The sequence below is a fragment of the Chiroxiphia lanceolata genome, chromosome 1 (assembly GCF_009829145.1).
Source record: "Chiroxiphia lanceolata isolate bChiLan1 chromosome 1, bChiLan1.pri, whole genome shotgun sequence".
NCBI classification, from domain to species: Eukaryota; Metazoa; Chordata; class Aves; order Passeriformes; family Pipridae; genus Chiroxiphia; species Chiroxiphia lanceolata.
Window position 1 is genome coordinate 32968147 of NC_045637.1, and position 12699 is coordinate 32980845.

The 12699-nt window shown below is 35.6% G+C and overlaps 1 protein-coding gene across 8 annotated transcripts in view; it reads left to right on the top strand.

The window, feature by feature from the left end:
* UBE2W (ubiquitin conjugating enzyme E2 W) overlaps positions 1–12699 on the top strand; it is a 44079-nt gene that overhangs the window by 28455 nt on the left and 2925 nt on the right. For 2 of the 8 annotated variants that reach the window (XR_004356018.1, XM_032682773.1), the window contains exon 6: positions 891–3998. The exons of the other annotated variants lie outside the window; for them this stretch is intronic. Coding sequence is in view for 1 of the 2 variants with exons in the window: in XM_032682773.1 (XP_032538664.1) it covers positions 891–904 (14 nt within the window). In the remaining variant the exon portion in view is untranslated. Of the gene's footprint in view, positions 1–890; positions 3999–12699 lie in introns of those variants that run through there. 8 annotated transcript variants of the gene reach the window in all.

Sequence of the window (12699 nt, forward strand, 5' to 3'; positions counted from 1 at the left end):
CGAAATAATGTTTTCCTGTAAGAATGTAGAATGTTTATAAGGCTACATTTTTTAGGTGTGCGAGGTTACAAGTGCTTTAAAAATAAGCAGACAGTAAGTTTGCTTTCTGTTAACAACTCACTCTTTACTGTTAGCAGGTACAAATATACTGCAGGTTAATATGTGAAGGAGAATGTTTAAAAGGGAGAGCATTCACAGACAAATATTTAATATGGAGCATAATCCAGAAAAGATTTGCATAGAATACACATTTTTGAAATATGTTCTGTCCAATCACAGTATCTGAAATATAACATATGTCAGTTATTTTTAGGTTTAAGATTTTAGGATTATAGTAGTAACCTACTATTCTTACGTAACTCTGTCAGCTCTAGTTTTGTGTTGAATCTTGAGAAATAAATGAATATACATGTGTATAAATATATATATAGATATATATGTTTAAAGGGTTGAGCATGCATCAGAAGCAGCCTACTCTGCCAACTCTTATCCCTATATATTCCTTATAAAAGGATGTCTCAATTCGATAACTGGTGTGGACATGCTGTACTTCAAGGATGCAAAATGTTAAGAATATTTGATTTTTCATTTTCTGGGCAAGTGGCTTTTTAAACACTGAGCATAGAAATTACTGTCCTTTTAATGGAATATTTGCTAGTGCTAATATCTTTGGTGGTGTATGTGTATTTTGGAAGTTTAATTTTTGATAATCTCTTTTTTCCCTGTGTCAGTATTGAACAAAACGATAGAATTATTCAATCAGTGTATTTCCTGTATTTCCTCTGCATGTTACTGTCTATGCTAGGAATTGTTTCTGCATATAGCACCTTGCTAATTTAGAATTAGAATGTTTATATGTTTTCCATAAATGCTCTTCTTTTATTTTAAAGATGACACATGTTGATGCCACCATTTTGTGATCCTCGTAGCAGAAGATAGTCCTACTGAGAAAATGAGCACTTTGATCATTCAGTCTTTGAACTTTAACCTTTGACTGGAAGTGACCTATAGGCAATGAAGACTACTTCCTTTGACTGCATTTTTACTAGTGTGCATTCTGGGCGCATGTTGATCGCTGGTTCAGTCCATGCAACTGACATGCTTTTATTAGTCATACAGTATTAATGCAGGTGTCCAGAAATGTCAGAATAATTCCATTATTTTTATTTTAAGCTTTTGGAAGAATTCCAGGTCTTCATATATTGTGCAATAACACTGAGCTCCTTGGCGGTTTTGGTGCATCCATTGCCGGCAATGGACATTGTACCAGGGAAAGGTTTTGCTCCTGCCACAAAAAAAGATTGACGCATGACAGAGCTTACGAAAGTTTTGGATGTATTTGGATTATAAGCAAGGGATTGACAATTACCTTAAATCCAGCCCATTCTTTTATATTTGGATTCTATGCACTGTGACCACAAAACTAGCAGCATGAGTTAACATGCCTAGCTGAAGGACTGTAATAAGATCATTACCTATTTATTGAATTGTTTATCTGCTGTCAAATTGTTTTGACATGGGCGGCTTTTCAAGTGACATTGGCAGAGAGGTACAATGTTATCCCTATGGTGAAATAAAACTACTTTTTGTATATAGTTATTCATATCTCTGAAGCAAAGGTATGAGTAATTTAGGGTATGAGTGATTTAAACAAGAATTTATTTTGGAGATAGAGGATGGCAGTGATATAACTGAACTTGCTGCAGTCCGTAATTGGGCTTGTAATTTATACTTTAGAGCTTTTTCCAAATAGATTGCACACTGTTATTTCCTGCTAGCCATCAGCATGAGCCCTACTGCCTACACCAATATTTCATTTATTTATGTGTTCAAAAGCAATCCATATAACATTTTTTGTTTGCATTCACTGTTTCTTTTTTGTTGTATGTCATGTTTGAATGTTACAAAACAATATTTTGATTGAAAAGCTTTGTCAGAAGATATTTTCATGTAAATTATTTCTTTATCTTGTAAACATCATCTTGTCTTTTAATCCTGTACTATAAAAAGAAAAAAAAAATACATTTTTGACAGAGGCTTAAAGTTTTCACAAAAAAGTGTGGACCTTCTTATTTAAGTTTAGACTAAAGTATATTTTCTTAACTTGCTTGTCCCATGCAGCCATGGCAATTTTTCCGGGCTTTTACTTCAGCAAAAAAGGGGAAAAAGCCTAAAATCAGACATTTTTCTGTGGAGCAACATTTATTGAAATGATAGTTGTTCTCAGCGCTCTGTAATATTTTGATACTGCAATTAGGTTGTCTTTTTAGGAAGCACTTTTATAAACTTAATACCTTTACACATATGCAAAATTTCTATAATTTTTTTTACTGTTGCCTTATTGTTGCACTCAAAAAGAAATTCAAGCAATTAATGCATGAATGTCTAAATCAAGTAGCTACTTGATGTAAAAACAGACAAACAAAAGCAAAAAAGATCCCTAAACTCAAACCGGAATGAATTACTACAGTAACAGAAAATTGGCTGAACAGACTGATTTTTTTTTTTTTAATCTACTGTATGATAACTGACATGTTTTATAGCCTTGTACATACTTCTGTTACCTATTGTTTAAAACATTTTAAAAAAAAGTATAGATGCTAAACTCAGGGTGGATAGAGTTCAGATGGATTTGCTTCAGAGGAGTATTTTGTACAGCAACAGGACTATAGATGCTGGCAGTGAAGTGAGGCTACAATAAACTTCAGGAACTGCTATTTTTTTTCTACTGTACTGAAAATATCCTTTGGCCTTTAAAACTCAATGGTAAAATCTAGCTTTGGATATGAATTTGATGTGTGTATATATTTTCACAATGAGCCTTTGAAACATAGAATTCAGTTCATTTTAGAAGCCAAAAAAAAGTAGTTTTAAACAAATGAAATACTTATGCTCCAACTTTTTGTTTAGCAAAATATTATTGTTGTGAGTTCATCAAACTGGTTATTTTTGGAAACATTTCATATGGAAGAGCAGTAATCTGATACTTAATCTGTATATTCATGTTAACTGCTCTGTATTAATTGAAACAATTGATGCATCTTTGAGAAATTAATGTATGGACGGTTCACATAATGGATCCTATCAAAACAGTCTACGGGAAAGAGACCTTAATGTGACACCAGGTAATGTCTGTAGAAATGGCTCAAGTACATCTCAGATTCAGTTATCTTTTTATATAGTAGCTTGTGAAACTACAATACATGGTTTCATAGAAGCTTTATGACATACTGTATTGTATTTTGTCAAAGGTGGGTGTTGTAGTGCAAAACATTATACGTTTTATTGACCTGTGCTATCACATGGACTATAGTGAAGTTAAATAACCAAATTTATGCTGCTCTTTAATAAACTCCCACCCCCTATAATATACTTAGATCAAAAAAGTGCAAGGTAGATTAGAAAAGAATGTACCTCAGGTCTTTTAGTTTACAGTAGAAATGCCTCCATTGGTTCTCTTGTAGATCTGTGGGTAAGTTCGCGTATATATCGAGGGCCAGGGCAAAGCCTATATACCACTCAAGCCCTCAAAATAATGCAACTGTTCTGACAATGCTATGATGTCCTGAAATAGGGCTTGAATTAATTGAAGGTGCCATCCTTTTCCTAGGGTGACCTTGTGTATGTAACTTTCACTTGGAATTTCTCACATGAAATGGTTACGGAGTTGGCTTGAAACTATCTTGCTTTTATTTTGTGTCAATATTCATGTTGTTAAACACTTTGTTTTGTGTTTAGTGTCTTTATACTATAACACAATAAATTCTTGTTTTAAAATAGATTACTACCCTTGACTGGAAATACGTGTGGACCTTTTCATGGTGGAGTGCGGAAGCACTGTTCCTTACGTTCAGCCGCTCTTGAGACAAAGCTGTCAGTCATTCTAAAATGCTGTGATGCGTATCAGGGGAGGAATTGGGATAACAGCGAGGTATTTCCTCTTTCTCCAGAGGGTATCTCTTGTAACAGCTGAAGGAAATAGCTTATTTAAAAAAGAAATCACTAGGATGTAATGCTTTAATTTCTTACAGATGATCAAATAGTTCCTTATTATTGTTCTTTGGCTGTATGACGAACGCTTCAAATATTATATAGGAAGTTTCAGATGCAGGGTTCTTGTTTGCTTGCAGTGGTGGGAGGAGAGTTTCTATTCCTTTGTTAGCATATATCAGGACTGTTGAATTAAACCTCTGCCTCATACTGATAATGACTTTCAATTTTGTACGATTTTTTGTTCAAGAGATGATGTCTTCTGTGCTGCAAAAAGAAAAGCACTTTATACCTAAACCACATATTTTTATGAAAAAATAAGTTTTTAAGATTCATATATCATGTGTTATGAAGATTGCTCTGGATGTTTAATTTTTATTTACTACTTTCTTTGAAAATCTGACAAACTATAGTTCACATCTTAGGTTTTAAAGGTACAGTTTAAGGAGACCATACAGTTTCCATGTCAGTAATTACATTTTAAAGAGTAGACTAAACAAGTGTCTGCCAGGAAAAGTTTAAATATAATTGATAATAAGACTTTGCAGTCCTGTTCTTGGTATTTTTTTTAATATGTAAATATTTATCAAAATAAATGTTGTCTTAAAAACAGAAGGGGAAAAAGAAAACTACCTGTGGCTCTCATGTTTCTTAGAACATGTGCTGTTGTTATTAAAAGGTTTGCAATAGTGTAGCTATATAACTTCTAGCTTTGGGGGAAGACAGTGTAGTTTTTGCCTCATCTGGCAAAGCAGTTGAGCATTATACTGTGTTTGCATGCTCACAAATCCTGATCCCTCTAAACAGTAGCTTGAATGAACTTTCTTCTAAAACCAGTTACTTTTAATCCATATCACCCAATCCCATTTGGATTTGCTCTAATATGCAGTGGTACCTGAATAATTAGGTGTTGAACTGGATAAGGGGAATTATGGTGCCTTAGTGATATTCCATCTTCAGCTGCAGTCACACAGCAGCATGGGAAGAGAGACTTTGGATTTAGTTCATGTGCCAGGTACTTGTTGGCCTGTTGTTTTTAGGACTACTACTAACTTTACAAATCGTCAGGCTTTACCGTACCTTTATAAAACACAAGAGTAGAACTATCACGAGCCGCCTTTTGCTGTATTGAAATATAATTCAGAAATACAAATTTCAAAAATACTTAACCTCTGCTTTTATTTCATTTTACAGATAATAGCAATGCAGGAAAATCTTCACTTGCCATATTCTTTTTCCTCCAGATTTTATGTACTTTTTAATATAGTGTCTGAGGGATTTTGAACAGTTGATTCACTGTAACAAATTCTCTCCGGAGCTACTTAAAAGAAGTTTTTTTAATTTACAAAGGAAGAGCATTTCAGTAACACTGTAGTTCCAAAGTAACTGCTTTCATGAAGTGGCTTCCTTAGAAACCTGTGTAGGTTTCATTCAGGTATTAATTTTTGTATTTTTGAAACAAAAAATAAATGCAAAATCAAATTGATTGTGCAGTGTGTATCAGTGTAGAGATCAGATTTATAAGCCTGTGTCCAGTCTCTTTAGTATAGGAGCTCTTAGGAGCTCCATAGGAACTCTTAAGGTGTGAGTCAGTGGTAGTAGGTTAGATTGTGTTTAACCCCCTTCAGTTTACCTGGGTGATTTGCAGTGTAACTTTGTCTTTTGAAGTGACATTTTTCGCTTGACTTCTGCTAGTGAAGGAACTGCTTACAGGGGACACTTCTGGAAAAGGAATCCAGTGAATAATTGAAAACCATCATGATGGCCTCAAAGAAAGATGTTACAATCTGAAATCTTATAACACTGACCACAGTTCTTTCCCTCATGCTGGCCTGTCTTTTGGTATTTAAAATTTCCATGATAAGACCTTAAAACTTTTGTCTTCAGCAGTTGGGAACCTGTTTTCTTGAAGCCCTTTGAAGTGCTTTGTGCAAAGTAGTCAGTTAAATCTGTTCAGATACACATTCTTGGCCCTTTCTCTTCCCAGGACCACAATATTATCTCGGTGCAGCTAATGAGGTTCTCAGGGGCATTTTATCCTAAAGATAAAATTAAACATGGTTCCTGTTGTTACCAGAGAAGGAGGAATTTGTATTCCTTCCTTTCCAGTCTAATGATTTACATTCCTACCTTGCATCTAGCTTTATTGTCAAGTCTGCACTGAGATGATCTAACCTGTTAAACCAGTAGAAAACTGATTTCAAAAAAGTGAAATTTTTACTTCTGAATTAACAAGCTGAATCAGCTTGCTGCATAATCAAGAGTTTCAGAGCTAGTGCAAAAATTGGAAAGGACTGTGCAGCTGGGGTTTGGGAGGTGATGGCTGAAACGTGATTTGTATCTTTAGTCTTTTCTGCATAATGTACTAGAAACCTTGTGTTACGCAGAAGGTGAGTTACATGCTATGAGAAGCCTGAGCTGGAGGTCTGGACTGCCTATAACAGCCGGTGGCGGGGGATTCTCCTGTCTAACTGTTTTCTAGTAAAAATTCTGAAGTTGTTTCAAAGCCTTCCAGTGATCTGTTACCTCTCTGTTTAGATGCCTTGAGTTTTTGTGCCCAGGAACAGATTGGCTTTTTGCTTTTTTTTGTTTGTTTGTTTGTTTTGTTTTGTTTTCAAAGTAGTAAGTCTTCTGGATTACTACTCTGTTAGGATATTTTTAGTAAAGTTTTTATCAGACCAACGTTATCAAGCCTGAATCAAAGTTACAGATTCAGTGAAGCTGCTCAGAAAATGGCCAGTTATTTTCCAAAAGGAAGGCATTCCTGTTATGAATCAAATGTCCTGGAGCTTAGATAGAAAGCCAAATGTAGTTACAGTCATCTTCTAATACAGAAAACACTTGAGACTCAGGTCTTGGCTACAGATCTCATTTGTCTGTTGTATCCTTTAAGAGCGTGACTTGCACTGTGGTAGGAGGTTTTCAAAGCAAAGCCACACTGTTAGTCGTCTCATCCCTTCCCCTGAAGGTCTTGTTCAAGGGATGGATGAAATCCTGGTGGGTTTGATCTTAATGTATTATTTGTACTGACTCAGTGAAAAGTGTGTGACAGCTGTCGTTCTGACTGGTGATGAAGTTGTGAATAGCTCTTGAGTCTCTTTCTTCTTCTCTACTGTCCATATGTCTGAAGAAAACATTGGTAGCTGTGCTTCATATGCGCTGAATAAAGTACCTATTTGTTTATTGGGTGTAGACAATTTTTTCAAGATTAGAACTCTGGGAGAAGCAGTACAGGAAGTATACATAACTAAGTAAACAAGTGACAGAGACAGATAAATTATAATATCTCCAGATGATACAGAGTATATCAAGCCTAAAGTCTTGATTTGCATAAGGTTTTGAGTTTATGGGAAATGAGATGGAAGGAGAAATTGGGGGCAGTCACACTGATGTATTCTGTATCGCGCTGGGTTTTGGACTATAACTCTTTTAATCTTTTATGTATCTGCGCATTGTCATCCGCCCCAAGCGGTAACTACTGTCTTAAGGATTATGCTGGAATAATAGATGACTTCGGGTTCCTTAAATAATAATTCAGTCACTGGGAATGATCTTTCAAACGCTCCTGCAAATTCTGTTGACCAACACAATGAGGATACCATATGGAGATAAGCTATGCTCATAAAGTAGGGTGGGAAGGAGAACTAGTTCTTGAAAGTTGTTTGATAACATCCTGAATATTCTCAGTGAATCGGTGGCTGGTGGCATGGTGCTTTTGGGTTTGTGTGTTTTTGGGATTTCAGGTTTCGGCCTTTTTTTTAAGAAGACATCAGTAATTGCACCAATCTATAATTCTTATGTTAAGAAGTTCTTCAAAGTTGGAAGAGAGCAAATGCAATGCAACTATGGTCATGATGCAACTGAAAGATCGAGGTCCTGTATGAAAACTGGTATCATTTTGTTGGGACGTGCTATACTAAGAAAAACCACTGGTCCTATCAAACTTAACAACTCAGAGGATGGATAGCCCTCTCCAGAAACTGAAGTAATAGGTTTCTTTTTGCCATTGCAAATTTTTTCAGAAACCCTAGTTAACTGATCAAAGTGGCCCTCATACTGTGCCTGACAAAAAATTTTGAAGTTTTGCAAATGAAAAACAGACTGGATATAGTACTTTGCTGTGTGATTTTGTAATTTGGAAAATTCCTTCTGTTAACTTCCTTTCTTTAGTCTGTAGGAATAGACCAAATCATACCTGGACAGTACTCACATCTTCCTGTCATCTCAGGTACTATTGGGGGAATGCTCTGTAGAAAAGCTTGTAATTCTTTTCCCTAAAAGCTTCTCTGGATTGCTCCTACACTCATCTGAATACATCATCTACTTCTTTTTGTTTCCTGTCAACTGCTTTGTAATGTTGGGGGTTTTTTGACTCATTTCTCTGTGACACTTTCTGAAAGTGAACATTATAAAGGCTTACTGTTTGGATGTTGATATGAAATGTCATTTCATCCAGAAGGCACTTTTCCTTACATTAGTGGCTGTAGCATGCAATACAGTAAGGACTAGGTTTTCCTGAATGATTTCTGAAATGTAAATCCATCTGAACTTTTATCCAGTATTGGATGTACCTGGGTAAGGATAACAAGAGTTGTCTTGTACCAGCCAGCCCAGTCTTGGAGCATCTGTGCACCCAAAGTTTAATGTCTCGTGGTTCTCATTGGAGTAAACCAATGATCTAATTGGAAAATTTGTGATCTCTGTATAAGCCAGTTCCATACTGGTTTGTGGTGAGATGGCTTTCTGTGTATTTCAAGGCACTGTATTAATGCACTGTACTTGATTTTGAGTAATGCGTCCTGTCACTGTTACGAGTTTGTCACATGGTAAAGCGTTTACTTAATTCTTTCTTTTTTATACTTACAAAGTATTATGGCAGGATTTGGCCTCTGAAAAGAGTCCTGCTGCATGGTCTGCACCACAGAACACTGCTTCTTTCTGTCATAGATCTTTATTTCTTGGTTTTGGTCTTCGTGGTAGTTCTGTGTACCTACTAAAGATGGGTAATAAATCTTGCTTAGGCCAGGCATTAATCTGGATTGATTTTAGTGCGTATCAATCTTTGTATGTATGTTATAGTTATACCTTACTTGACACAGTATCAAGGACCTTATAAGTTACAGCTTTTCATTTGAAAGAGCAGGTTCCCATCAACGTTTAGGTTTTCATTTGTTGTGGTTTTTAAAAATAAAGAATGCATTAAAAATAATCTGGATACAACAAAGTGAGAATTTGCTAGCTTTTGCCTGGAAGTAGAAACTTACAGGCTACCTCCTTCCGGATTTGGAATTTATTATCTAAAGTGTTCTTTCTGTTAACTGTAGTGAAGTGTAGAGGAAACTGATTTGAAAGTCTTGGGGCAGTTTTATCTATCTGTAAAGATGCAGTGCCTTGTAGATTGCTTATGTTTTGTCCTAATAGGCTTTGAAAAATCAAAACATTTTCAGACATGATGATGTTTCCCTAATTTCTGTGAAGGCCTGTGGGCTTGGCATGTGTTTAAACTTTCAGAGAAATGCAGAAATGTACAGGTCTGCCATATAACTTCCATTTTTAAGCATTTTTATTTGCTGTTCCAGGTAGTAGATTAGTGTTAATTTAATGATAGAATAGTACAAAACTTCTCAAATTATGTGGGAGTTTACTCTTGCTTAAATTGTCAAATTCAGCGACATTGAACCATTGTAAAACTGATATTTTTGGTAAATTATTGGATGGGTGGGAAACGTCTGGCTCAATGATGTGCTATACAGCAACATTTTAGTCAAAATATCCAGTTAGGGCCTTTGTGCAAATTCTCAAAACATCCTAGAGTCCCTATAGCTTCCAATAGCACATCATGGCAAACTGATGATTTGGTGACAATGCAGGGTAAGGGTGGGGGTTTTATTTAATTAATGGAATACATTGCACTGACTGTTCCTTAAAAAAGAATTAATTATAAAGTTAGAACTGCTGCAGATCTTAATGTCTGCTGTATTTACACCTTCATATAGCAATAGAATTTAGTCCAGCTATTTTCGTTGGGTTACGGACATGATCGTGCTTAATTACAGCTAGTAATTTATAATTTTGTCAGCAGACCCAAAAAACTTTTTACTAAGGGATGGTTCTTAATTTAGGCAGGATTGTGAAATGATGTGAAGCCAGCTTTAACAAACTTCATCTAATATAAATATGATTTGTCTCGCTCTCAGAATACATTGTTACACTATTAGTTCACTGCTGTCCTCTGAAAAAGTTACAGTGCTGGTTGCTATAACATGCATAACATACGGCAAATTTCTTACATGGTAAACTCCCATAGAAATGTCTACTTTGTAGGTGAAACTAAGTACTTAAATTGCATTTGATGTAGGTGTGACATGCATAGATTCTGTATTTTCACTAAATGTAATACCTGCTGTTTACTCAGTTACACTTCACGTTTTCTGAAGCTGTGTTGCTGCAGTCCCTGGAAGTAGCACGAATGTATTTGCTTTAAGAGCCATCAGTTAGAAAATGGGGCAGACTGAGAATGAAGCCAGTGTGTGCTGGCAGGAGATAGTACTAATGGCAAATTGCAAGCATCAGTAATCCTCTAAAAATAAACATCATTTGAGTGACAATGCTGCCAGTTGTCCTTGCTTTTAGTGTTTCCATTCATGAGATTCTATACTTAGGAGCATGTGTAGGCAATGCTTTATTATTGTTCCTATTGACTACAATGTCATTTACTGAGTCATGTTTGTAGTACTAGCAGCTTCTGAACTTTTTTTTTCTGGGGCTGGAGGAGGGGGAACCCTTTTTCTGGATGAATGCTGGGTACAGACAATTTCTCTTTTCTGCTCTTGCAGTTGGACTTCATGTAGATCTAAGGTAGTTCTTGTTCCAAGAGAATAATAATTTAAAAATTACTAATTTAATATAGGTTTAATTTATTGTATAAATTAATAATCATGTTCAATTTCTGTAAGTAATTTTTTTACTTCTACAAAATGGTAGAAATACAAATCCTTTTCCTCTTGTTGCGGAGTTGTTCCACTGTCCTGCAATAAAAGGTATTTAGCAGTGTAAATGGGTGGGAAGCAAACAAACTGTGCAGAATGGAAAGCATTTTTCTACTGACTGAATTCTCTTTGAACTAGTTGTGTCCTTTTATCTCTTTATCTGTATCAGGTAAATCTAATGTCACCACAAGGATGTGTTTGGTGATGACTGAAATACTTAATTGTCATGTCCAAAATTTGCCTTAATTTACTTGAAGATGTAAAAGGCCTAATCCCTACTTTCTCTGGGACCTAGTCTGTTACAGTGTGCTGCTGGTAAGGTTGTCGATAGGTATGATTAGGTACAGTCTCTCACCAGCACAACTGTGCCAATAAATATAACTAGTATTGACACCTGGTGATATTACTGGTGTCACTTTGGTTGTGTTTGAAGTGCTGCCTGAACTGAAAGGTACTAATGAGAATCCAAAGCACTTGAGAATGGCCATGATCTTCTCATGCAACACTGTCAGTAAAAATAGCATCATGTTTGGACTTGTACGAAGGCCTTTTTATGTAGTCAGAATGCTATCAGTAAAACAAAACCCCCAAGACCTGCAGGGTTGTAAACAGGAATTTAATCTTATAGAATCTATTGCTGCTTTGACCTGTAATAACTCTTTGGCTGTCCCATAGTTCTCTCCTGAGCAAAGCCAGTGTAGTCTCATCCAGTAGCAATGCTTAGTAATGCAGAAATGGGCCATTCCTAAATGAGTGTGTGCTTTGTAATGGAAAACTGATACACTGTGATCTTCAGGTTGCTAATTCTGGTATTATTTTTGCTGATTTATCAAACTGTAGTTACATTTGTCTTCATTACTGTAGTCATGAGATGTGAAGCCCTGGTTGACCTGAGTTATCTTGGTTTTCTTCTAACATTCTATGCTCTGTGTTTTACAGAAGTAATACAAATCTTGTAGTTTCTATTTATTTATTTAAATCAGGAAACCACACAGGATATATGAGAGGTTTTGGGTGTTCATAATACATGATGAACTTTTATGAACTATCTGTGCATATGCACACACAAATTTATGTAGTTATTATGCATATTAACTAGGTATGTTTAAATATGAATCGTTAGATTTTCTGTAATTGTGAGAAGGTGAGGTGAGTGTACAGAAAGTTTTTACAGTACCTTGTGTTGAAAATAAATGGAAAATTGTGGAAATAACTGTCACAAAAGAAATGTGCAAATTAGAACTAGAGACTTAATGCTAGCTTTTCTGCAGTTTTGGATCCATGAACTACAATAATGAGTGATGTGGGGTTTTCTGAATGTGTTATACAACTCGTAATATTTCCTATAAAATAATTTACCAGTACAGTTTTAAAATTTCACTATCATTATTAAAAGGGTAAAGCAAAGCCTTTATTTACACAAGGCTTTACTATTCCTAGCATTGCTGTATGAGAGCAATGTGAGCAAATAATTACTGGGAAATATAATGCTACCTGCAAAGCAATCTGAGTTTGGGCCAGTGGGTCAACTAATGAAGAAACAGTATTGGTACCTTGATGATAAGAGACCTAGATGTAAGCTGGTGATTGCAAAATCAGCACATCATTTTGGTTGGATTCACTTTGGTGTGTTCTAAAAAAATTATACTTGCTAAGGGAAATAAGGACTTAGAGGTTGCACAATGTCCTTATCCCATCACTAATGGAAAAAGTGGAATAT